This window comes from Myotis myotis, unplaced genomic scaffold (assembly GCF_014108235.1).
Source record: "Myotis myotis isolate mMyoMyo1 unplaced genomic scaffold, mMyoMyo1.p scaffold_m19_p_8, whole genome shotgun sequence".
Taxonomy (NCBI): Eukaryota; Metazoa; Chordata; class Mammalia; order Chiroptera; family Vespertilionidae; genus Myotis; species Myotis myotis.
The window spans coordinates 33,708,253-33,735,213 of NW_023416390.1; the positions used below are offsets into that span (position 1 = coordinate 33,708,253).

The 26,961-nt window shown below is 51.5% G+C and overlaps 1 protein-coding gene across 8 annotated transcripts in view; it reads left to right on the plus strand.

Annotated features, from left to right (window-relative positions):
- Positions 1–26,961, plus strand: part of AGAP1 (ArfGAP with GTPase domain, ankyrin repeat and PH domain 1) — a 413,197-nt gene that overhangs the window by 118,217 nt on the left and 268,019 nt on the right. For 4 of the 8 annotated variants that reach the window (XM_036318654.1, XM_036318650.1, XM_036318653.1 and 1 more), the window contains exons 2-4: positions 18,376–18,434; positions 24,543–24,630; positions 25,314–25,325. In XM_036318654.1, the coding sequence (XP_036174547.1) occupies positions 18,376–18,434; positions 24,543–24,630; positions 25,314–25,325 (159 nt within the window). The remainder of the gene's footprint in view (positions 1–18,375; positions 18,435–24,542; positions 24,631–25,313; positions 25,326–26,961) is intronic. The other 4 variants (XM_036318655.1, XM_036318656.1, XM_036318657.1 and 1 more) reach the window with 1 other exon arrangement.

Consider the following 26,961-nt stretch of genomic DNA (forward strand, 5'->3'; position numbering starts at 1 on the left):
TGTATGACAGTCACTGCCCAGAGACCCAAGGCAGCTGGTCCTCTGAGGTTCATAACTGTTCCCGAGCAGGAGGTTTCAGAGAGCCCCTGTGTCAGATCAAGGGCAATTTCCTGTCACCTGATACACATGTATTAGGGCAGTCTGTTGACACAAGTATCATTTAATACAAAGAAGGATGGAATGATAAGTGATTAATTACATTGTAGGGTGTCACTTTCTGTATCCCAGGCAGTCTGCTAACACTCTTGGAACCCGCCGAAGGCAATGCCAGTCCAGAGCTGCACGTGTGTTTAGGGTGTTCTATTGCTGTCTGGGAGGATTGATTACAGCAATAAAATGATTCGTTGATAGCCCTGACTGAGTTTATTAGCATTTTAGATTACTAATTTACAACTGATATTTGACAGCATATTTTTTTATGAGAGGCTTTGTCCTTGAATTTCTGATTCCCTTGATTTGTATCCATTTCTGTAACATGATTGACTATTTTATATAGTTTAAAAGAATAAAAAACTTAAGTGGAGAAAGAGAGGAAGCAGCAATGAAATGAAACCAAATTACTGAAAATAACTGGATACACCGTAACTTTTAAACTTGACTTGTTATAGAAAAGGAGTTACAGGTTTTAAAGAAACAATGTAACTCAGCTTCTCATTTGAAACATTTTGACTTAATTACATACTCAGTATTTAAGGATTTACTTGCTAGTTTAGGAATTCACTTGCTTTTTATAAATGACTGTAGATAGCAGTTTAGGGCACCCAGTTTTGTTGTTGTTGCTGTAAAGTTGAATTGCTCCCCTGGTGACAGAGAGCCTACTTGGGATACAGGCAGAGCTGCTGAAGGTCAGCCACACCCTCTGAGCAGACACTGGAGGCTGGAGGCTGGGGCTGAGCCTTGCTGTGCTTATTTTCTCCAATCAGAGCCCGTGTTACCGCATAGTCACCTGTTAGCATCTTTCTTCATGTCACCCTGGACTTAGCTTATCCTGCCACCAAAGGAATGCTCAAAATTCATTTGCTAAAGGGGTTCTCCAGGTTTAGCCTGGGCCCAGTGCAGTTGTCTGGCTAGCTATACAATTAACAGATACCGTTTGTTTGGTAGTATATGACCCAACTATAAAGTACCAGCACTACTTTTATTTTTTTGTTTGTTTGTTTTTGAGTCATCTTGTTTTTCTGTTGCAGGAACAAACACTGAGTTTCTGTGGTGTGTTCTGCAGTGGGAGCAGGGCCCAGATCCTGTCTCCAGTGGTCAGTAGCCTGTTGGGGGACATGAGGAAGTTCTAGTAAATCCCAGCTTCAGGGGACACTTAGGGAAGGATGACTGCACAGCACACCTCCATTGGTGCGCTAGTCCCGGTGTGTTCTCGTCTGCCAGTTCTAATAGCGAGTCCCTCTTGGGCATGAAGTCCCTCTTGTACAGTAGAGTTCAGAGCATTGTGGTTGGCATTTAGATTTTTGATAAATGCTTGTGGGAGGAATCAATGAGAGGACTTGGGGAACACAAAACAAGGCAACAAATATCCATGAGTAGGAGAAGGAGTTAATGAAGACCTCACAGAGGGGTAAAATGATTTGGGTTTTGCAGGATCAGTAGGAGCTTAACAGATGGAACAGAGAAGATTCTGTATGAGCAAGTTAGTTGGGATTTCTATAGTTAACTCCCGAGAAATCATTTCTATTGCCCAGGTCTATATGATTAATACCAACATCAAGCATTAAAAGGATATTTTATGTTTTCCACAATGAGCTTTACAAATTTTTTTTTTATTAGGTTTCTGTTTTCTATGGGAAATTCACTTTAGGTTTTTGGGCTTTTTTTCTGTAAAGATTTGAAATAATATCAATTTAAAATGATGTCACAATGAGTAAAATAATGGGCAAGTGAAGGTTCTGTTTATGAGGACAGGGTTGAGATGGGGCGTGTGCAGCTGCAGTTGCATCTCAGATGATGCTCAGAAGTGGTGTTAAGTAGGCAAATGAGCGAAAAGAAGGGAGATCTGTTGTCTTTGCATCACCTACAGAGAAGCACCATCTGCCCATCGCTGTTTTGGTCTAGGTTTGGTTCAGCCCAAATTGGAGTCCACCATGGTATTGATATAGGTGCCTGCCTTCGAAATTATGTCTCATCTATTGCAGTTGATGGAGGCATTCACATTTGCTCTCTTTTCTCCTGTTAATTTACTGAAGACATTCCTGTAGATGCTCTTATAATTTAAAGGATGTTAGTGCATGCCTCTTCATTTAGCTGGTCTAAATTCAAGGATGGGTCTTGGCCCCTTGCTTTCTATAATCTCCTGTTATTTTCATTTGTGTAGTTGGCTTTGGTATTTACATCACCAGTGGATGTGGAGACTCAAAGCTTATTACAAATATGCCTCCTTCCCATATGTCAGAAGATGGGAAGGCTCTTCACTCGTTGGGCACCAGGGTGTACCAGCCAGAGGCCTGTGGAGGGTCACGTGGCTGTCCTTACCTACTGGAGATAGGTGGAAGAGGCACGTTTCAGATGGCGGGAGCGAGAGGGAAGATGAGGGCTACGCTCGCACACGGCCTGCTGTTGAGACAGTGCACAGCTTCCGATCTCTTTCTGCTGTGATCCCGAGGCCCCTCGGGTTTTGCATGACATAGTGAGTGACCGTTTTGGTCCCCACACGGGACCGGAGGCTCCCTTTACTCAGAGGACCGTCGCTGCCGACCAGTGCATACACATTTCTTTGAGTGGATGGCCATTCGTTCGAGATGGTTCACAGGGCGTCTTGTGTTCCCTCGCCCTCTGTGCCTGTCATGGCAAGGACTCCTTTCAGCCTTCCCGCTGACTGTCAGACACTTGAGAATTGACTCTGAGAACAATGCCCCCAGCCCCTGCCTTCTCTGGACACTAGATCAGAATGACTCAGACAGGACTTCAGCTGAGGGGTGGGGGGCGGCGGGTACTGATCCAGTTTGTACATTCCTGCGGCGACCGGCCAGGGCTCTAAAACAATAGAAATCCCAGGTGGACTTACAAAAAAATGCTCATTTGTAACTTGCTTTCCTGCAACTCCAATCCTGCTACCTGAGAACCTGGCTCGGTCCCATGGGTTGTGGCAGAACTGAGCAAGGCGGGGCCTTCCGTGCTACAGCTCATCATAGCTCCAGGATACTTGGATCTTAGCGCTCGGCTTCTTGGAGTTGCCAAACAAGAACCCCTAGCTTCTGAGAATCTGATTGCGCTTGCATGGAAGAGTAGATGCCTAATCTGCTTTCCTGATCTGGTTCGTGGAATGTTCTGGAAACCAACTTCCTTGAATTGAACCTGGGAGTATCCAGACTTGTCTCCCTGTATTTGAGAAGCAGATATAAGGAGGACCCAGGAGTTTCTCAGCACTGATTAGTGCAGTGTGTAGGGAGAGGGGTGTGTGGACGTCACCTCTCACCAGCAGAGCTGTCCCACCCTGCAGCACCTGCCCGCTCCCCGGGGAGTTCCCTGTCACTGGAGCTTTCAAACGAGGGCAGTCAGGGACTCTTGGAAGGGGGTCCGTGTTGTTAGTCTGGAGGCTTAGAATTGATGGGTGGAAAGTCCACCCTAGTTTTAAACTCAGGAGTCTCGGTGCTTGATGATTTTTATCCCTGTCTTCACCCCTGTAATGTCCTGGCCTGGCCTGCGCCCCCCACCGTGGCTCCTGCTTTGTTCTGCAACATTGAGACCTCAGTTCTGTCTGCCAGCCAGAAGCCGCCTGCCCCACCTCCCCTCTGCCACCTGAGCTGCCCCCACGGCTGGCCGCCGCGATCCTCAGGGCACTGATGCCACTTTTCCTGTGGGCACCGAGGGTGATGTCTGAGTGCGACCTCAGTCTGGTTCTCTCACAGCCTCTGCCTCTTTCCTGCGTTCTCCCCGCGCCTTGACGCACAGCTGACTCCAGGTGCGTGCGCAATGCTTGGATGGTGGTGGGAGGAGAGAGCGCTCTGTTTGCGGGAGACCTCATTGCCACGCGGAGGAAGCAGGGTCTGAGTCAGTGGAGGAGGCTGAGTTTGGCTGCCACACTCAGTCTAGTGAGGCGCTGGGCAAGTCACTCACCTCCCAGGCTCCTGCTGCCCTGGCTGGGCCTCGGGAAGGCGAGATGACCGTGGCGGCAGGTGCTGTGCTCTGCATCCTGGCAGTGTCTTTGCTTTTGAATGATGATGACCTGGGATAGTCTGCAAAGGACCGAAAGGTAGAAAATGTCAGCTCTGTGGACACGTTCGAAGCTACACCCGCTGAGAGCTGCACACCACACCACGCCTAAAGCTGCCACAGGTGTCAGCTAACCTGGCTTCCCCCCCGCCCCCCTCACCCGAGGATACTTTTCCATTGATTTTTAGAGAGAGGGGAAGAGAGAGAGACAGAAACATTGATATGAGAGAAACACATCGTTTGGTTGCCTCTTTCATGTGCCCCGACCTGGGCCCAGGCCGGGGAGGAGCCTGCAACCCAGGTGTGTGCCCTTGACTGGAATCGAACCCGGGACCCTTTGGTCCGCAGGCCGACACTCTATCCACTGAGTAAGTCGGCCAGGTCTAACCTGGCTTTTTGTTTTTACTCCGTCTTCCTTTATTTTCCCATGATCTTCAGTTCTTTTTATTTTAAATTCTTTTTTATTTTCCAATATCATATTAGCTTCAGATGTTCAGCATAGGGGTTAGACATTTATGTAGTTTATGAAGGCATCCGGAGGGTAAGGCTAACACCATGCGAGGTTACTGCACTGTTACTGACTGTGTTCCCAGTGCGGTACCTCCCGTGACTGTTCTGTAACTGCCAAAGCTACCAGTTCCTTTTAAGTTGTTCACCACTGTATCTTAAAATTGCACATGGAGAGAACAGATCACCTTTTTTCTTTGGTTTAACGCCCCCCCCCCCCCCATTCATGTAACTAGAAGGGTGACTGACTTTGCGTATGGATTTATTTCTGTCCTGATGGAGCCGATACGTGTCTATTTCCAACAGTTCTCTGAGCGCCTTGTGCAGCACCGCCGTCCATCGCGGCCTGTGCTGGCCTCTGGGAGGAGTCTGTCCCTGAAGAAGCCTTTGCCCGTGGGAGCAGTGACTGCTACTCACGCCCCCCGCCCCCCGGCGGCTTGCAGCCTTCGGAGCAGGGAGCATCCACACGCTATGTTTATCAAGTTTGTTCAGTGCAGTAGAGTGGAATAGAGGTTATTTGGAACTTTCCATGTTACCTTTAGGTATTGAGGTTTTCTAATGTATATAATGATACAAATGGTGGCATTGGACCTGTGTTGGTCTCAGGCTGCCCTTTTGATCCTTCTGTATACGAAGTACAGTCTTCCCCTTTGATCCACGGGGATACAACCCCCATGGATGCCTGGAACCTCGGAGAGTACCTAACCCTGTGTGTACTGTTGTCCTAGGCATGCATACTTACGATAAAGTTTAATATGTAAACTAGTCACAGATTAACATGGACTAGTGATAAAATAGAACAGTTATAACACTATACTGTAAAAAAGGTATGTGACTATGGCTTCCCTCCCTTCCTCCCTTCCGCCCGCCTGCCCGCCCTCCCTCCCCCCCTCTCTCCCCCTTCCCTGATCCGATGGATGGTAGCGTATACAGCATGGAGACGCTGGACAAAGGGATGACTCCTGAGCCCGAATGAGATTTTATCACGATACTCAGAACACCATGCAGTTTAAAACTTATAAATTATTTACTTCATAAATTTACTTATGAATTTTTTCCCCAAACACATTCAGACCATGGCTGACCACTGGTAACTGAAACCAGGGAAAGGGAAACCGTGGTTAAGTGGGGACGACTGTCCTGCCGTGACAGGCACAAGCATTTGATCAGTGAAGGCTCATCCTAGAGCCACTGATGGTTCATTTGTGCCAGGAAGTGACCCAGGAGAGCACCAGGCCCTGCTGGCTGCAGGGCCCCCATGTCCAGTGAAGGGTGAGCCCAGCCTCTAAAAGTGAACATTATTTTCAACACAGGAATCTGGGCATTCGCCATCAAACAAGTTTGCACTCACAGGACAGAAACGTTCTCTGTAGGAGACTTTTGTGGCATTTTCCTTTTGTTTCAAGTCTTAAGATAGACACTGGTTCACACAGAAGGAGACTGAGTCTCAGGTTCCAAACGGGGGGAGATCTGAGCACTAGCTTTCCTGGGTGGCACGCGCTCACCAACCCTTCACCCCCAGGGAGTTCATCCTCAGGCCTGCCCAGGAAACGTGACTGATTTGTAGTAAATGTGATAATATGATGTGTGTGTCTAGTGCCGCGTGAATCCTAGAAAGGTCATTTAGAAACCGGGTTAGAAAACCGTTGATGAAAGAAACGTCCGAACCTGTGGAGCGTCTTTATGCATTTACTGTTGACGTTGCCAGGGAGCAAGATCCCCGTGCTCCCTGGAGGGCAGTTCCACAGTTTCTTTTACACGTTTGGAGTTAAGGGCGGAGCCAGGGAGATTACAGGAGGTGGGAGAAAGGAAGGCGGGGGTTGCATTCCGTGACGTTAGCAAGACGACCTGCTTTCTTGTGTGGGTACAGCTCATTTCAAAGCTGTGCTACCTACATGCACAGAAACCCAGGCCAGGGCTTGCTTGAGGCAAAGATCAGCCTTTTACTCAAGTTATGACCCTGGGACCTCCCACCGAGACCTGCCCACTTAGTCATTGATGATCAGATCACCCTGGGAGGGGACTTTCCACAGAACCCCTTTTCTCGTCCACAAAATCTATTCAGGGTGAGGTTCTAAACTTGGGTGTATTTGATGCCTGTTAGTTATAATTTGAGAAAACATGCAGGTAAAATTATGTTATACCTGGTGCCCAGTGCCTGGAACAGGTTGTTTATATGATCTGTCAGTGTTTCATGTTGTCACTCACAGGAAGTAGGGATTTACTGTGACATTTGCAGGCCGATTTGTGCAGTGACTGGAATCACCGAGGGAAGTTCAATCTCCAGGAAGGTCGCTGCCTGTGGCAGGAGGTGGGCCTCTGCTCAGCCCAGAGGCCTGATCGTCAGGGTCTGTAGCTGTCGGGGCACCTGTGTTCTCCGTGTCGGAGTCCTGGGTGTGCCTGTTGGAGTTTTGGGCTCCTGGGCAGATATTGGAGAGCTCTTTCCTTCAGTCTCCAGTTCTTCCTGGAGTCCATGAGGGTCCCATCAGCTCAGTCAGCTTTCTCCTTGCCAGCCCTGTGCCTGGCACACACTCCTGGCCCGTCCGCCTCCCCGGGTCCCTGCAGGCCAGGCTGCTCTCAGAAAGGTCAGGCCCCACGAGCCAGGCTCTGCTCAGGCTGTCCTTGGAGCATGTCCAGTTTCTGGGAGGCGTGGAAGTGGGCACTGGAATTCTTAGCTTATGTTGAGGTTGTCGTTACGCAGGTGTGTATGATGGCTCGTACCCATTAGGGCCAACATGAGGGAGCTTTGCTGCTGTTGAAATGAAATTCAGTCTGTATTTCTTTTTATTCTTTTTTTAAAAAAATATTTCTATTGATTGCAGAGAGGAAGGAAGAGGAGGAGATAGAAACATCAATGATGGGAATCATTGATCAGCTGCCTCCTGCACGCCCTCTACTGGGGATTGAGCTCACAACCGGGCATGTGCCCTGCCTAGGAATTAAACCATAACCTCCTGGGTCAAAGGTTGATGCTAACCTCTGAGCCATGCAGGTAACGTTCCTCCAGAGGGCCTGGCAGTGAGTCACAGCGCTGGTGACAGACTACTGGGGGTGGGGGTGGGGCGGGGAGACAGAGGGCGTGCACAGCAGGGTGTGACCGAGGCCCTGCCACCAAACTGCTATTTGAGGCATAGACCATTGGTGCCTATTTTTAGGCTGGTTTTGTTGCTGTGTCACAATAAGGCAGGAACAGCCAGGCAGCCACACCTACCTAAGCCAGCAAGGCGGGGCGCCCGGAAGCGCTTTGCATGCGTCCATCCCTTGGTTCCAGCAGCAGCCCTGTGATGGATCGGCCCTCTCTGGAGAGATGCCTAATAGAGATGTGCGACAGGTGGAGTGGATGGAGAGCTCCAGCGCTAAGCCCCAGGCTGCCTCCTCGGTCACCAGCTCCTGCTGTCAGCTGGCAGGTTGCCGTCTCCCTCAACCCTGTCATGAAGGATCCGTACCGTTTCCCAGAGGGCGGTTCCTGCGTTCAGAGCTGGGGTGTCGGTGGACTCTACTGCGTGCCTGTGCGTGTGCGGGCACCAGGTGTGCGTGGCTCGGATCTCGCCTGGGGAGACTTGGCCGGCAGGGCTGAGCTGGGCTCTCGGAGCAGGTGGGCCATGAACTCAGTTCTGCACCCCTGCCCGGGAGGTGGAGGTCAGCTGTCGGCTGGATGCTTTGCTTTCTGGAGTGTACTGCACATTTAAGGACATTTAGTGGCATTGACACTGTTTATAAAAACGTTTCCTCTAATTTCCCTGGGCTAATTTTGTCTGGTGGTAAATTTATCTAATGGCTGTGTGTGTTTGATGAAAATAATACTATAGTAAATGCGAGGTTGGCTGTCGCTCCTCACTGGTGTTTGTGCGCTGTTGACACAAGTCCCTTCTCCCCAGTCACCCATGGGTCCAAAGGTGCTCCTCTTATCTCTTCCTTGGAGGTGAGGGCTCTTCCTGGCTCACACTTGGGGTCATGCAGTGGTCTCGCTTTACTGATGGGAGGACACATGTTTAAAACAAATGGCCCTGGGAAGCTAGACTAGAAGGGACTTTGGCCCCAACCCCCACCCCATCCCACCCCATCCTTTTGAAGGTGAAGGCAGCACCTGGCCTTTTAAGGGCATCCCAGACACCCTGCCTCCCTCCCTCCCGGTCAGCCAGCAGGCCTGGCTCTAAAGGTTACATCAAGTCACAGGCAAAGCCCAAATCGGAGCATTTGATATTACATATTCGAAACACTTTGGCACAGGTTTTAGTTTAAAATAAAAGTGCTAACCAAGAAGCAAACCGTGTTTTATTCTTAGCCCTAGACTAGGAGGGTGGGCGGCACGTGCCTCTACCTTAGCGGGCAGATTCGGTTGTCACTCCTGTCGCCGGGAGCTGTGCTTGGCAGGCAGCCTTCCCCTCCGGGGAGACCCCAGTCGACTTGGGGTGGGTGCATTGGTTTTGGATTTTTGTTGCTCTTGCCATATCTTTGGGTGAAGTGGTTGTGTTTTTCCTTTGCTCCTGATTTTTTCCCTTCAGTCCAGTCCAAATAAGTGGTTGTATTTTCAGAGTTCTAAATGCAGCCGCGCAAACACACTGAGTCTGGGCCTGAGGGTTTGGCGTGGGTTCCGGCTGCTATTTACATGTGCCAGAGCCTTCTTGGAAGTCACTCCGGTTTCTTACTGCCCAGGCTGTGAGCCTGGGATCTAGGAGCACTGGGAGGGGCTGTGCACTAGGAAATTCTCCCTCCCTCCAGCCTCGTTCCTCAGGCCGGGCAGGGCCCAGGGGAGTCCCACTTCCAGAGGGCCCTGACTCTGCTGTGCTGAGTGCTGAGACCTCCTGCCTCCCTGCAGAGTCTGCTCATCCAGGGAGGGAAAGGTGCGCCAGTGACGGGCTCTCAGGTGGGGATGGTCGCACATTTCCGCTGCGATAAGCAAAAGTAAATCCACTGCAGCCTCAAAGTCTGTTTGCGGCCTCGATGGAAAGATCATCCTCTGAGATGGGGCCCCCAGGAGGCTGTGACTGGCTTTGACCCACCTTTTCCTCCCTCCCCTGACACACAGCCACCTGAGGTCATCAGAGAACCAGGGTCATTTGTGGATGTGACCACAGGAGGGTCCGTGTCGGCAAGGACTGCACAGTGGAACCAGGGGCGGCTCAGTTTCCTGAGCGGGGACATCCTCAGAGGCCCCGAGGGGAGAGCCGGCCTCTTGCTCTGGGGACCTGGCCTCCTGCGTGGCTCCATCCTGCTGCCCCTCCCCCACGCTGCCCAGCTCACCCACTGGGCTGGGCACTGACCGAGCTTGGGGACAGTGGCTGATGAGATCCAGGAACCTCCAAGGGGAGGTGGAGATGCAAAATTTAATTTTCTAGAAACAGACGTGCCACGTATCTGAAATTGTTCAAAGAAAGGAGCACCATCCTGATGAGTCCCCCAGTTGCAGGATAGATGGAGCGGCCGAAATCATACCGATTTCTCCAGAGGACACCAGGGACGCATAATGAGTTTGATTTTGAATATCCACCCCAGGGCTTTTGTATTCAAAGCCAGAAAATGGGGGAACTTCCTGGCAGATACCACATGGGGACTGGCCCCCATGTGCCCAGTGACCGTTAAAGGTAGGTGTAGACACGTCCATGGAGGCACACCACACCCCACATCCCACCCCTGAGAGATGGCCACCACTACCGGGTTAGTTGGGTATGAGTCCAGACAACCTTCACTGCAGTTGCTTGCATGCTGTCTAACTAGCTAGTTAATTGCCTGGTGAACAGCTGCGGGCTCTGGTGACTCGTGCCGGAACCAGCATTTGTGCTCAGTGTGTTGTCTGTCATCTGGTGTGGGGCTTTTCCACGCACGGCCAGATTTTGTGCAGGGTGTGTATTCTGGGGGGTGGGGTTTACACCTACAGTAGTGTCCATTCTGTGTCTGTCTGAGCTGCTCAGGGCACAGGGTTAGGTGTGTGAGGGCAGCTTGCAGGGGAAAGAGGAGAGGTTGTAGGAAGTGAAGCAGGCCCAAGAGCGCACCTGTGTGCACAAGACGAGGGAGATCTAGCCCAGGGGACAAAGGTGACTGACCTGCCCCAGGAGCTGTGTGAGCAGTGAGCCAGGGGTGTTCTCAGACACCTGGTAGGTGCTGTGATGCCTGCACTACCCCACCCCTCTCAGTGGATGGCAGGCTTTCGTCCCTGTCTGTGCAGTTGCTGGGAATTCTTTTGAGACCAGAGGGCCATTGAGAGGTGCAGGTGTGGAGGGGGAGGGATGCCAGGACTGGCAGTGCGATGGTGGGCGCTGCCCTGACCAGTAGGGAGGGAGTTTGCATGTTTGTTTTGTTTTCCAACTTCTTTTTATATAAATACTAGAGGCCCGATGCATAAAATTCGTGCAAGGGGCTCAGCCCCGCCACCATGGCTTCGTCCAGAAGGTCGTCTGGAAGGACGTCTGGTCTAATTAGCATATTACCCTTTTATTATTATAGATATTTTTATTGAGTTCAGAGAGGAAGGGAGAGAGAGATAGAAACATCAATGATGAGAGAGAATCATTGATCAACTGTCTCCTGCACGCCTCCATTGGGGATCAAGCCCACAGCCCGGGCATGTGCCCTGGCCAGGAATTGAAGCATGACCTCCTGGTTCATAGGTTGACGCTCAGCCACTGAGCCACACCAGCTGGGATGTTTTCCAACTTCTAATCTATTGCTTGTGACTCGTGGTATGGATGGCAGTGACAGAGGGAGCCCCCAAATCACACGGGGTGTGGAGTCACTGTGACCATGAGGCAGGCCCTCCGGCCTCTGCACTCTGCCGCCTGGGGAGGAGGGAGTGCTGGGTCCCTGTTTGTCGGTCGGCCCAGCAGACCCGCTGCTGGGACCGTGATTAGGTTTGTGGGCATTACAGCTAATGGGCAGTTTATTTTCATCCTGCAGCAGCCACAGAACAGCGAGTGGGATCGTGCCTGCTTCCTGGGCTTGCCCTCAGCCTTGTTTGTGGAGAAAGATTATTCCGCTGACTCTCAACCTGACCCTGCACTGCCCCGCCCTACAGAGAGAGAGAGAGAGAGAGCCCACCTTTTGTTGTTCTTGTTCTTAATCCTCACCTGAGGACATTTTTCCATGGATTCTTTAGAGAAAGTGGAAGGGAGGACGGGAGACAGAGAGAGAGAAACATTGGTTGGTTGCCTCCCTATGAGGGCCGGATCCAGCCTGCAACCGAGGTACATGCCCTTGACCGGAATTGAATCCTGGTCCCCTCAGTCCGAGGTTTGACGCTCTGTCCACCAAGCCAAACGGCTAGGGCACACCCTCTTTCCTTTTGATTGCTGTTGTCTAGTAGGCCAGGGGCAGTTCAGTTGGGAGAAGCTGGAAGCGCCCAGGCACCAGCTGGCTGCAGGTCTGCAGGGAAGGGGGCTTCTGTAGCAGAGAAGATTCAGGGGCCTGAGAGCAGGGAGAGGCCAGGTTTTACAGATAAAGGATGGAGACAAGTAGAGCCTGGATTCTCAGCAGGCAGCCCCACCTCCATCCAGGGCAGTGGTTCTCAACCTTGGCTGCACATTAGAATCACCTGGGAATGTTTGTAAAATCCTGACTTCTGGGCCTCATCCTCCGGAAATTCTGTTTCTTTGTTATGGGGTGGGGTCACAACATTAGTAACAAAGAAACAGAATTTCAGGAGGATGAGGTCCAGAAATTAGGATTTTAAAAACATTCCCAGGTGATTCTAATGTGCAGCCAAGGTTGAGAACCACTGATCTAGGGGGTGTAGGTTAGTAACAGTTGTGGATGAAAGGGGCCACATGCTGACCTGACAAGCTCAGGGGAGGCCTGCATGGTGGGCTTGCAAACTCAGAGACCTAAAGGAACCACAAAGGATGGTCTGAAATTAAATTTTAACTAAAAGCAGTTATGGTGGGTAGTTACATCCTAGGCTGGTATCTTCACTGACAAGGTCAACCTTTACCTTAACTGAGCCTGTGTGTCTTTTTGCATCTATGATAACATTCTCTTGAAATGTCTGGTAACTTGTAACTTCCCTTTTTCTGGACCCCTTGGGGCACAACCTAATGTGCTGGGCGCCAGGACAGGTACCACAAATTCCTTCATTATTATCACGTTAATTGTTCCTGCACCCACCTAAGTATGTGTCTATCACTTTACTTTTTATCCAATCCCAGGGGTTTCCCTGCTTTGCTTTCTCCCGCCTCTCTAGTCTATCGCCAAAGGATTTCACGTAACCCACCTGCGGTCCCTTCCTTTGATTGCAATGTATAATTACAGATGTAACCCGCCATTCTCCGGAGCATTATCTCAATTCGTTGAGGTTCTGCTTCCTGGCGTATGTTGACAGTTTGGCTCAAATAAACTCACAAAAATTCTTTACAGGTTTCAATGGTTTTTATGTTAACACAGTGTTTCCTGTCATCATTCCTCATGAAGCACCTTCCGGAGAAGTTGACACATTGGCACCCACCCAGCCCCGTGACTCCCAGATGGAGTGGTGGGCCAGTGATGGTGAGGACACAGAGCCCCCTGGGCCTTCTGCCCCCGCTGTAAGCAAGAGTGATCCTGGGTCTGAGGGCCACCCTGCCCCCGCACCCCTGCCAACCTCTCCATCGGGCGATGTGGCCGGCATTCAGGGCTGTGGGAAAGAGTTAATCCTGATGGCTTGTTCTGCTGGATTCATTGTCCTCTCCTATCCTGCCATCTCATTATCAACAGCAATTGCACTGTGAATTAAAAACATTACTGACTGTTTGCAATCTTTATGGAGCTAATACTGTCTGTCGGGTGCAATTATATCCATCACAGGACTGACAGGAGGTCAGTGTATGACTGAAGAGCCAAGTTTCTCTCCTGTTTTCATCCGTGTTTATTGGAACCAGGAGAATTTTTCTTGCTTATTTCAGCTTTGGCTTAACTTTCACAAATAAGGTGGTTGCCTCCGCCAGCACCTAAGCTGCACTGTGGAGGTTACGTTTTACTGTTACGTTTTACGTTTTACTCAGCCCAGAAGGAAAAACAGCGTCCACTGTCCCATCTCACAGCGACGGCTTCGAATCTAACCTGGCGATTTGTTCTCTGGCAATTTCGGACTCGTACCTTTTCCTAAAATATCCTCACTTCAACATTTTTACTTTCAAAATCTTTGCACTTTCATTTCAGGTGTTACAGTGTTTTAAAGAACCCTTAAAGTCCTGGGTCGCGGGCTGTACGAGGCATCTCCTTATTTGAAGGAGAAAAGGAACGTTTTCTTCCTCTCCATGCTCATTCCCCAATCCTCTACCCTCTACTTACTTTCCTTATCCTCAGACACGAATCTTTTTTTTTTATTTTAAATTTACCTTTATTGTTGAAAGTATTACAGATATTTCCCTTTGTGGTCCACCGCCCCCTGCCCCTCCCTCCCCCCATTGACTTCCTCCACCCTGCCCCCACCCGTCCCAGGCCTTCACCACACTAGTGTCTGTGTTTCTGGGTTATGCCTGTAAGTTCCCTGTTAATCTCTCCCCACCCCAGATAGGACTCTTTTAAGCCTTTACTTACACACCTGGCACCACAGTGGTCTCGGAGCGTTCTGGAAGCAGGCTTGTTATGAAGCGTTTAGCATTCAAGAACACTGGGAGGACAATTTAGGGTAAAGGGGGCACCGATCCTCTGAGAAGTTAAAAGCTTGCAGATGGATCCCCAGAGCGCCTCCTGGCTGGCGACATTTCCCTTGGGGGCTCCTCTGGAGACAAGAGAAAGGATCCGGGCAGACACTGGTCGGGTTGGGAAGGATTCTGAGCCGCATCAGGCCTCTGGAAATATGCTTGGGGTTCTCAGCCAGGGCATGGCTCGTCTGCGGCAGTGATTTGGGGGGGGGGGGGGTCTTGGTGGCCCGGTGCATGTCACCCTGTACTTGGGGGGCCTTATGAAATGGGGGGGAGGGAGGTGGTTATCAGGGAATGTGGGGGTGGGAAACTGTCTTGTTTGTGGATCTTTGAGCCCACTGAACTTCCGGGGAAGCCTGAAACGAATCTGGTCTCCCAGGGCTGTGTGCATTATTTCCGTTTTCAAGGATTCGAGGGTTTTCAAGTTAGAAATTAAATCATACCGTGGAAAACAGTGCAGCGGGCATCTGCTGAGCCCTGCGTTGGACAGTCACCGAGTGTCGTGCATGAGCCAGTGTGCAGGGTGTCACCAGCTCTTTCCTGCTGCCTTCAAATGGACTTTATTTCATTACGGACCTGCCCTTCCTCCCTCCACACAGACACGCCCCGGGGTCGCTGTGGGAGGCACGGTCCCGTTTCCTGTGGACGGGCTTGGTTTTCCCATCATGGTTCTCATTTATATTTTGGGTTTACGAGTGCTTTAAACTAAAAATAAACGCTCCTTCACTTTTCTGTTGCTAAAAAGAATATTTTAAAATCCTTGTGAAATGTAGGGTTTCACATAAACGTCTCAGTCCCCGAGATAACATGTTTTTAAAATTTCACCTGCAATTTCAGGTTCTCTTTTTGACACTGGTGTGTAATTTCCTGGGGTTTGTCGAACCTGTATTTGTGGTCACTGGAGCCCAGTGGATGGAGTGGGAGGGCAGCCAGTGAAGTTGCTCCCGCTGTGGCCATACGCTCAGCTCTGGTTGGTAACTTGGAAGGAGAGATGAGAGTCCATAGCTCTGCTGGGAGGCGGGCTCATTCCGTCTACAGTGTGCTAGTGTCTAGGAACTAGGTGATTTAAAAAAATATATATTTTTATTGATTTCAAAGAGAGGGGGACAGAGAGATAGAAACATCAATGATGAGAGAGGTTCACTTATCAGCTGCCTTCTGCACGCCCCACACTGGGGATCAAGCCTGCAACCCAGGCATGTGCCCTGACCAAGAATTGAACTGTGACCTGCTGGTTCATAGGTCGATGCTCAAAACACCGGGCGGAATTAGGTGATTAATCCGTGATCCCTGGTGGCAACGAGGAGCTAATTAAGCAGTTGGGGTTTGGGATGTGTCTCCCCTCATCCCAGGCCACATTGTGCTTCTGTTCTTTGGCCCAAGGAGGTTTTACAAACAGAAACATTGCTGGCTTTCAAATCGGGGGGTATATTTTGTGTGCAGTTTAATGATGGCCTGACATTTCCTGGTTAAATTTGCGGTTCTGCATAACAAACATTTTGGAAAACAGACCTAGAGCTGAGCCCTCAGTTAGTGTTATTAGCAAGCAGAGGCTGAGGGGACTCTGTAGAAAAGATCTGGGACGGGAGATGCAACTTCTCCGGGGAGGTGATGTGAAAATAAACAAGGGGTGGCCTTGTTTTTGGTTGTCTTTCCCTCGCTTCGCCGGCAGCTCGCTGCCGCAGATGGGCAAGGTCTGTCCTCTCATCTGTCAGTGTCAGTGGGTAATTGCATTCCTTGGGGTCCAGAGTCTTGTCCTTGTCATCGGGAGGTGGTGGGGGCCGGGGTCAGAGGTGGCCCTGGAAGGGGAGGCTGGGAAAAAGCAGCTGTGTGTTTAGAGATGAGCTTTTATCTGAAACCAGCCTTGAATCCTTTGTAGCTGCATCTTTTGAAAAAATAGGGAGAGACTTGGGGACGTCTGCAGGCCAGCACCTAAGCCGCTTTCCTGAGACCCACCAAGGGTCCAGTCTGCATGTCCTCTAGGGACAGTCCCGTCTGTTCAGAGACCGACTGTGCTGTGATTCAGGGGTGCACCGAGGGACCCCCTAGCCCGCCAGGGGTGGGGCCAGCAGGGCGGGGCAGCTTCAGAACCTGGCTCCTGTGTGGCTGACATGTGGACAGTGGCTCCCAGCCCCTCCCCCCGGAGGCTGCCTTGCCCATGCCCTGCCGTCTGCATACCCAGCATGGTGGCCGGCCCTGGTCCTAGGCAACCGGAAGCTGGTTGGCGCAGGTGCAGGGGTGTCTTGGCCTCCACACAGGTCTGAGGCTGTAAGCGAGGGGGACACAGACGGCAGCAAATGGGGAGGTGTGCTGGTTGTGGTAAACATAATCTTTTGGTGGTGTGTGTCGTGACGGAAAGTGTTTTTTTCAGTGTAATCAGCGATGTTCGCTAGTAAGGAGGATGTTGGTTACCATTTGCCAGGCACCGACTGGTCTGGCCCCTGCTGGCACCATCCACGTTCATCCTCTTGCAGGTGATATCTTTTTGGTGGCACTTCAGGGTGGTGCCCGGAGGCCCAAAGAGTGGTGGCCAGGCGCACAGCGTCCCGTGCACCCGTGGGTCGCCCCAGCGTGTTCGCCTCATGGGGACAGGAGCGGCCCTCATTTTCACTTTCACGAACATCTTGCCTTTGGAGCTGCAGGGGCACCTCTGCCCACCTGCTCTGCCAGCTGGCCTGCGTGCGGTTCCCAGAGAGCCCAGCACATGATACTGAGCACTCATCTCCACTCCTTTCAGCCAGGATTGCAGGTTAATTGGGTGTCTTGCATCTTCTCCAGCTGCTTTGGCCTCCCGGCGCCTCCTGACCCACCGGCCGCCCTCCCCTCCGCCTTTGCAGGGCCAGGTGTCGGCTCTGTGGCATGGCCACCCACCCATTTTCGTGTCCCCATGGATTGCGTTCGCCGTGCTCCCTCTGAGTGCGCTTCCTGTCCTTCCTCGCAGACCCCAGCGGGTCGTGCGACTCTGCCATTGGCTCCACGCCATCCCTTTCGTGGGAAGCTCACCCATCCCTCTGAAACTGGGACACGGGCATTTTGTGAGCCAGAGTGATGAGATTTCTGAATTTGTGGGAAATACGCAGAAAGCGAGTCCCCTTTGGAAGGAGAGGGCCAGGGCTGCGGCCAGCTCTGCTCCTCGCCCACAGAGTGTGGGGGTGCCATGGCTCTCACTGAGGAGAAGTGGCTCCTGTGGGCGTGGGGGATCAGGTCATAGGGATCATCTGTGCTGCATGGGCCTCCCTGGACCTGTGCACGGGGGCGAGAGGCAGAGACGGCTGGCATGGGAGGCCCCCCGAGGGTGCTAAGGGTATGGCTGTGCTGAGGGCCACGGTGGCTGGGGACTCGTCTTTCTGACATCCTCAGGGGTATTCCTGAGAAACGGGACTTCAGCAGAGAGTCTTCTACACTGTGAAATGTTACGTTGTTAACATCCAGTCGTCATCCTCTGTGCAGTGGCTCTCAACCTTCTGGCCCTTTAAATACAGTTCCTCATGTTGTGACCCAACCATAAAATTATTTTCGTTGCTACTTCATAACTGTAATTTTGCTACTGTTATGAATCGTAATGTAAAAATCTGATATGCAGGATGGTCTTAGGCGACCAACCCCTGTGAAAGGGTCATTCAACCGCCAAAGGGGTCGCGACCCACAGGTTGAGAACCGCTGCTCTATAGCATGGTTTTTGGGATTTCAGACAAGGGGCTTTGAGTAAAAAACCAAAGGGCCCGAAAGTTGGCTGACTGGCTACAGGGTCCGTTCCGGGAAGCCAGGTGCCTCCTGTGTCTCCACCCCTGTGAATGCGCACAGCCGGGGCATCCTGGACGGGGCGGGGCCTGTGGGCTGGGCAGGAGCCTGTGAGGAGAGGGAAGTGGAAGCCACAGAGCCCTGAGGTCATGGGCAGAGTGGGTTTAGGGGGGCAGAGCGTAGACTTGGAATCGGAGCTGCCGTGTGGACTCGGCAGGTCACAGCCTCGCGTGGAGGTGCCATCAGGAGCTCCGTCTGCACTGGGCGTGTCCTGGTCTGAAACCTGGCGCATTGGGGCGTTCTGACCTTGCATTCAGTGTCCTGTGCCTCACTCTGTCACCCTCCTGTTTTGCAGATGCCTTTGTGAACAGCCAGGAATGGACGTTGAGTCGATCTGTCCCGGAGCTCAAAGTGGTGAGTGCGTCCTGGGCCTTGGCAGTGGTCTGTGCTCACCTGCAGGAGGGGGCTCCGCGGCAGGCGGTGACCTGATCACACCCAGGCCTGCATCCCTGGGGCCTGCTTGTCCCTGGGGCCCAGAGCGGAGCTTGCCTCTGGGTGTGTCCCTAGAAGGGCCAGGTGTAGCTGGCAGTTTGGGGCTGGAGCCCTGAGTGCCTGTGAGGCCAAGATGAACAAACAGCCAGAGCAGCCTGTGTGCACAGGCCGGGTCCCTCCATCATCTGCTCGTTTGTGTGTTTATGTGTGTGTGTTTCTCTCTCTCTCTCTCTCTCTCTCTCTCTCTCTCTCACACACACACACACACACACACACACACACACACACACACGGCTTTATTTATCCTTTGTTGGATGTCATGGAAAATTTCTAGAACGATTTATGAAGCTTTGGAATTCATCATTTAAAAAATGTAACTGTTACTACATTACAAAGTAGTGGCATAAAATTAAAAGAAGAATTTTGTTTTTAGTACAAACTCTGTTATTTCAGTGACATTAGTTAAAGCTTACAATTGGCTTATGAAACATGATCTGGGTCTCTTGCAGCCACACCTTTGAGCCAGAGCCGCCTCCCCACTTCCATTTAGGGTGAAGGAAGGGACAGACTTTATCTTGAAGTGTGATGTTCTTTGTTATGAAATAACTGGCTTTGGGGGGATGTGCCTGTGTGTGTGTATAGTTATATGTATATATGTTTGTATATATGTGTGTATATGCATATATGCATATTTATGTGTGTATAAGTGTACCCACTTAGGTATGCATTTATATGTATGGTGTGTGTATATGTGTGCACATATGTTCCTATATTGCCCTGGTTGATGTGGCTCAGAGGTTAGAGCAGGGGTGGGCAAACTTTTTGACTCGAGGGCCACAATGGGTTCTTAAACTGGACCGGAGGGCTGGAACAAAAGCATGGATGGAGTGTTTGTGTGAACTAATATAAATTCAAAGTAAACATCATTACATAAAAGGGTACGGTCTTTTTTTTTTTTAGTTTTATTCATTTCAAACGGGTCGGATCCGGCCTGCGGGCCATAGTTTGCCCACAGCTGGGTTAGAGTGTCGGCCTGCTTGCCGGAGGGTCACAGGTTTGATTCCAGTCAAGGGCATATACCTGGGTTGCAGATTTGATCCCCAGCCCCAGTCAGGGCATGTGAGGGAGGCAATCTATCTATGTGTCTCTCTCATATCGATGTTTCTCTCTCTTCCTCCCTGCCACTCGCTCTAAAAATCAATGGGAAAAAAATATCCTCAGGTAATGATTAACAAAATATATGTGGGTGTATGTACGTGCATGTGCTTATGTGTATATGCATATATATGTATGTATACAGGGTGTCCCAAAAATGTATGCACACTTCGAATAATTATAAAGGCAGTAGTTATTAAAATACATTTAATTTCAAAGTGTAATAGAAATCAGTTATTAAAGTGTGAATACATTTTTTGGGACACCCTGTATATGTGTATTTATGTGTGTGTTTATATGCATGGCATGTGTATGTATGTACATGTGTGTACGCATATGTCTGTGTATTCATGTACGTATATATGCATGTGTGTATGTGTATATGTATGTGTGTATGCATGTCCGTCTGTCCCTGTGTGTGTGTGTGTACACACATACATATATATATCTCTGCAGTGATGGGCTCTGACCGTAACGTGGGAGCATGTAAGCTCTCCCACTCAGCACACGCTGATGAAGCCTGCCTCAGTTCTCCCAGGTCCCCATTTGTTAGTAGCTGCAGGCTGTCTGCCCAGTGACCCCAACGCCCTTGGACACCTTCCACTGGTTGGACATTCAGAGGGGCAGGACCCTTGGGTTTCTCACTTCTGAGATGAGATTGCGCAACACGGGACACCCAGATTGTGAAGAGAGTGTACATGACTTTGAGTATGACTTTCATCATCAGGACAAGCAAGGAGGACGTGTGGGAGGGCACCTGAAATGGAGGCAGGGTCACCGTGTCCCCCGTCCCCGCTGCCCTCGCTGTGTGTCAGCCCGGCCATCGCCTTGCCTCGCTCTCCCACCAGAGCTTGGCCTTCTCTGGGGCACCTGCCAGCGGGTTTCTTCCCTTGCGGGAGACAAAGGGTCTGTGAGTCATGCCTGTTTTGGAAGCACGGGTTCCACAGGACTGACCTGGGAACAGGCACTCCTCCTGCCTCTGTTCTGAGACCCCCGGACCTGGCACGGCCAGGAAACACCTGTCAGTCGAATGCCACAAAGTTGGCATCATGGTCACAGGAGCTTTTCAGAAGGTTGGCCAGTTTCCCGTACACCCTCAGGAAACCACTTGCTGTGTGGGTCCTGCCATGGGAGTGAGACTCGGGGATGGGGTCTCCATGACAATGTGACTGCACTGTAAAACCCTTCCTCTGTGCAGGCCTTTGTGAGTGCTTCCTATACCGTCTCATTTAACCCTGACCACCCCCATCCCAGGTGGGGAGACTGAGGCTCGAAGGAGCCAGTTAGTAAGGGTGGAGCTGGGGTGTGAGCCGGGGACACGTTCTGTCCTCACTTCCAGGGCGGCCGCGCCTGACCCCTGGCCCCTGGCCCCTGTCCCCATGTGACTGTGGAGCACTTGAAGTGTGGCTCGTGCAGCTGAGGGGCTGAATTTGAAATTTTATTTGTCTAAATTGTAATAATTACAGACTGACTGTACTCGCCGAGTGTCAGACCCTCTGCCATATCCCCAGTTTTGAGAGTTAAAGGTGTCAGGGTTCTGCCAGCCCATAGTAAGGCTGCTTATAGCACAGATGTGTTTTCTGCCAGTTGAACAGCACGCAAACATCTGCAATCAATGGCCAGGGGCGCAGGAGGTGTGGCATCAAGGGGAGCATGGACTCCTGTTCTCCACAAGTAACTACCTGAAGGTTTGTTTGAATTCTCCGAAGGCTTGACTCCATCCTGGATAAGGAATGTGAGTGGTTCTGCAGGTCCTTAGGGGAGGTTCTTTTCCTCCTGCCCCTGACCCCTGTGGAAGGCTGGCTCTGCTCCGGGCGGGCGCCCCCTGGTGGAGGCCGCAGGCAGTTCGTCCTCTTAGGCCTCCAGGGCAGATCCCTTCTGTGCTAAGGAGTTGCAGCATCTACAGCAAGTGCTCCATTGTTCGGAGGCAGCCTCTGTGTATCCACAGGGCTGCAATTGTCTCCTGCCTAGTCCAGCACCACAAGACAGGTGGCCCCTTAGGTCAGCGCCTTCGGGACCCCTGACTCTGTTTCACAAACAGAATTAAATGACATAATAGCCAGCCTTAGATGGACTCTTTATGTAAGATTTTGCAATCAATCTTCTGGAATCTGTCAGAGAAAACAGCTCAGTGTTTGCTCTGTTTTCAAGAGTGGTAGTGCCATGCTGTGCCCTGAGGTTGTGTTAGGGTTAGATGATCAATGACAGTTGCACAGTGGGTCACTGCATGCCAGGCGCAGGCTTGGTGCTCTTGTCCGGGCAGAAAGAGTGAAGCCAGCGTAGCTGTCTTGCCTGTAGAGGGGCATGTTCATCAGCCTCTAGTCACGTCTGACTTCTGTGTTTTCGTTGAATTCCCAACTGGGATTTTTACTAAGAGCCTAGATTTCCTTTTCAGCAAACCACATGGTTAGCAGGTGAGGGGTGGAGTTTGGGAGGCAGGGAGGTCAGTGCGGGGAGAGACGGCGCTCTCGTTCCCTCGTGAACTGGCGATGTGGAGTGTGGCTCCCTGAGGGGTCGTGGCCCTGCCCCAGGACGAAGGGCTGGGGTGACTACCCCAGCCACCTCACGCCGGCAGGCCTGTCATTGCCAGGACACTGTCCCGAGCTGCCTTGTCCCCCCCCCACGGAGCCTGCAGGCCCAGGCCGGCTGCCTGCGTTCTCTCCTGTTGTACTTGCAGCGGCTCCCGGGCCCAGTGCAGCTCTGCAGCGGATCGAGCATTGTCCTTCGCTCTTCTTTTCCTCCCCACAGCCGGCTGCTGGTTTCTGCCAGTGTTTCAGGTTAGAATAATGCCCGGGATGGCGAATGTAGGTCTGTGAGATGGCCGTTCACATCAGTAACACCTTCCCACGCCCCCCAGGACTGACTGGTTTATTCCTCCTGATGGGTAACTCAGTTCTTGGCATGTTGTGGGCACGTAGGAAGGAAGGGCCGTTGCCACGCACAGAAGGCACCGGGTTACACGGTGTTTGATTCTGAGCGTTTTCCTCCTCGGGAAAGAGGCACTCTAATCTTAATTAAAAATTTAATTCTGTGGCACGCTGTTTTGGATTTTCTCAGCATGAAGCTGACAAACAGCAGGTGCCCTTGAGCAAAAGAATAATTAATAGGTAGAAATTCTCGGATGATAGAGGCCTCAGGTGAAAGGAAGACATCAGAAACCAGGAAGGAGACAGCTTTATTTAGGATCTTCTGCGAAGTCTGGCTTTCAGCCGCAGCAAAAGAGCAGCTCCTGTATACTCACTAGTGTTGGGTCACTCATTCACTCATTCATTCACTTATTCACTCATCCAACCAGTGTTGCTGGGAGGCAGAGAACCAGGACAAAGGAGACAGGGTCCTGCCCTTAGGGAGTTGTCAGTCCCGGGGAGTCAGACCTCATACTGATGCTGGGAAAATAAAGAGGGGGGTCCACGGAGCATGTGAGGAGGCACCGGAGCGTGGAGGAGCCCTGCTCCCTGAGGCTGTGGCTCTAGGAAGGCTTTCCGGAGGAGGTGACATCAGAACTGCTTGCTGACCAGAGCAGCAGGAGTCTTTCGGGCATTGGTGGATGTGGGAGGGTCTAGGTGTCTGGGGGTGCAGTTTGGGAGCTGGGGAAGGTGAGAAACTAAAGGGCTGTACCTGGGAGCGCAGGGTGGGTAATAGGATACAGAAAGGTCATATTTTAACTTATTTTTCAGTTTCATGCCAAGTGTGTTTTCTCCTGTGTTTGTTCTTCTAGTTATTGGCTTCATCATCTGTTTATCCAAACAGCCATTCTCTTTTCCTTCCATCTGTCCTTCCTTTCTTCCACCCACCCATCCGTCCACCATCCAGCTGTCCTACGCTCCCTCCCTTGGCATGTTGTGTCCCTCCATCCGTCTCTTTATCCCTTTCTTCCTCCCTCCATCCCTCTCTTCATCCATCCTCCATCCATCCCATATTTATCAGGCACTTTGTTGGGGCCAGAAACTGGTAAGTGTTGGGATGTGGAGTTGGTGTCCTTGCCAGGACCCAGAGACATAGTTCTTGGTCTTCAGGGATCTCAGTGTAGGGGGGACCTAGCCACGAACATCCCCAGCAGTCACAGTGTGCAGAGGAGGAGCAGGAAGACCATCCCAAACTGGTCAGGTGGAGAAGGGCGGGAGGGCCACAGACCTGCTGCTGGCCTGTGTGTCTGCAGACAGGGTGTGCAAGCTTTCAGAGGGAGACCGTGTGCTGCTGCTCCTGGAGCGTGGGCTCTGGCCTGCAGGCAGTGGGCAGGTGGGCCCCAGGCTTGTGAAATGAGTAACACCCGTGCTGCAGCCGCACCCGTGTTCCAGAGAAGCAGGCTTGCTCTTGTCTTCTGCCTGGTACCAGCCTCGTCCCTCCACCTCCCACCCCTGCCCCCACATTGTCATTAACTCATGTGGCTCATTTGGACCCAGCTCCAAACTCCTACCCCCAAATTGGGTGCAGGTAACCATGCACTTCCTTGGTGATGGAACGCACCAGAATGTCCTCCTTATCCCCGTATGCTCTGCACGCCACCATGGCCCACAGTGTTCCTCGCTCAGCGTTCCTGGCTCAGACTCGGAGGGTTCACAGTTCACGACGCCCTGACGCACACCCTTTCCTGGTGGACCCACCGCGCGTGGTGTTTAGGAGAGCGCCTCAGCCGCAGGTGTGGGGTGGTGTCCACGCTCTTAGGGCTGGCGAGGAGGTGAGAAGGGGGATGCTGACGAGGGAGCCCAGTCCCTCTCCTCCAGCAGGAAGGTCCCTGAGCCCATTTCTGCCCTTCCAGCCAGTGCCCCGTGTGATCATGTGTAGACGCACTGCACGTTTTAACTCCCTCCGCTTGTAGATTGCCGAACCGACTGACGCCCTGGTCCTTAATGATCGTCCGTTGCTTTGTTTCAGGGAATCGTGGGCAATCTGGCCAGCGGCAAGTCGGCCCTGGTGCACCGCTACCTGACCGGCACCTACGTCCAGGAAGAGTCTCCCGAAGGTACGCGGCCTGGCAGGCAGGCTCACGCTTAGGAGAGCTTAGCTTTTACATTTCCTGTAGCATATCCTAAATCATTACTTCCATGTATCACATGCCAAGAAAGTAATAGCGCACCAAGCAGTAGAAATCCTTAGGTAGATTGTTTTTCTCCAGTATTGGTCGCTGACCGATCGTATTCTCTATGGCATTCGGAGCAAGAGTAGAACCATGAAATACTCTTGAATTGATTTCTTCCCAATAGTCCTGACCTTTCTAAATGTCAGTCCAGTCTTACTCTCTTAAACATGCTTGGCCGTTTCTCCGGCCAGAATGTTGAGTTTATCCACACTGTGTACGTCCTGTGACGTAGTCGTAGATATGAGACGTTCAGATGCCTACCACCACCTGTTGGAATATGTTCCCCCTTTATAGTGTGTGATAAACATGTAATGGTCATTTTGCATGAGAATAAGATGTTTTATTCGCCATTAGGCCTTTACTTCTCCAGATAACATATCCATATTTTCTGCTGTAAATAAAATGCCGATAGGAACCCAGCAGCCCCTGTGTCCCTAATCCAGGCCTAGTTCACAGGCAGTTTTTCTAAATTATATTTTCTCTCCGTTTAACCTTGTAAAATCCAACTCTGAGACACTGAATTTCTGGTTCCTTCTTTTTCTTACTGGCTGTTCCATTCTTTGCAGATATGGATGCAGGTAACTATGCCCTTTCTTCATGGTAGCGCTTGTCTTGTTTGGAGAGAGGAGAGGCGGCTGTGTCCTGTAGCGTTCCCTCCCCTCCTCGTCCTGTGCTCCATCCTGTTGCCTTTGATTTTGCCTTTTCTTTAAGTTGAACATTTCACCCTGTTGCGTCCCTTAGATGTGTTTTTAGCAGTAGTCTAGCTTCCTATGTTTCCTGTAACACCTGTTCAGTGTCTAACTCCTGTCCTGGGGCCTGTGGAACCTTTGGATAGTGTGGAGGGATGGGTCCTGTGGCCATCTTTGCTTGGGGCTCGGCCATTAATTTGTGGAACTTTATAAACACATGAAAGCCTTGTGGTGGTCTCCATGGAGAGGCCGATTTTCTGCGTGACCCAGACAGAGGATGATTTAGAGAGACCGGAGGTGAACTCGAAGGCTTGAAGGCGGGCATCCCTGCGCAGACACACGGCCCCTGGTGGAAAGTGTCTGCAGATGCATGGTTTAGAGAGGCGAGGGAGGCGAGAGCTTAGGGAGGCTTTCTCACTCTTGAGGTCTGCACCTGGTCGGGCTGCTGTATTTGTTCCTTTGTGTCTGAGTGTGGCTTTGATTTTCCTAGACTGAGGTTTGCTGGTTCCTCAGGTGTAGCTACTGTATAGGTTGATGACCCCAGCCGCTCAGTGTCTGGGTGACCTGATAGCAGGTGTAATGATCACCTCTCCAGGTAAAGCTGCCTGCACCACCCACCACGCCCCTCAGGCACTCCGATGCGAGCCCTGCCCTGGGGATGCTCTGGCTGCTCTCATTGGGCTCCGTGTCTGCCTGCCTGGCTGGTGCCGTGGCTGGTACCGGAGTCTCCGGCCCTCTCACTCAGGGACGCCTCTCCCTCCCCCTGTGTTGTCTTTGCTGTGGCTGCGCTCTTGTTCCTTTGCACGGTCACAGTTTGTTTTGTCACATTGGGGCCTGACTGTGCTGTCTTTGCAACTGGCCTTGTATTTTTATTAGCATGAAGGCATTTCTCTTGAATGTTCATTCATTAAAAGTAAAAATCGTACCAAAATTACGACCCCTAATAGCCCAGATTCTTTGGTTTTTCAAATAACACGTTTTACTCTACTGAATTTCCTGGTATCGCATACAGTTTCCTAAACACAGTTTTAAAGGGTAGAACTGCGAGCGTTTGTACACAAAAGGACGCTCTTTCCTCAGCTGCACAGTGGAAACATCTCTCCCCTCAGGCCCGCGCCCGAGGCCCCTGCGTCAGGAGGAGGACAGTCCACGGTCTTCTCCCTGCACCTCAGGAGCTCACCCGGGCACCTCTCACTGATTGACCCCAGGTCAAGGGTGTGGGGGTGCTGGGAGCTTGGAGCAGCACCCAGCCAGGTGCACCCAGTGGATGTGCATCAGGGCCTCTGGGTGCTGTCTTGCTGGAAGCCCCTTAGCCCCTGAACCCGTTTCTCAGAGCCTGGCCACCTGCGCCTGCCTGAACCAGGCAGGTGGCCGTGTCTACACAGACCAGGAAACTGACTCCCACATCCCGTCCATGTGCCCCCGGCGGGTCTCCACATGGCAGCAGGAAGGGACCATGGTTGTCTCAGAAAGAAAACGACAGAAAAGCCTTGATTCTCCCTGTCTTACCATGGAAGCTCTTCCT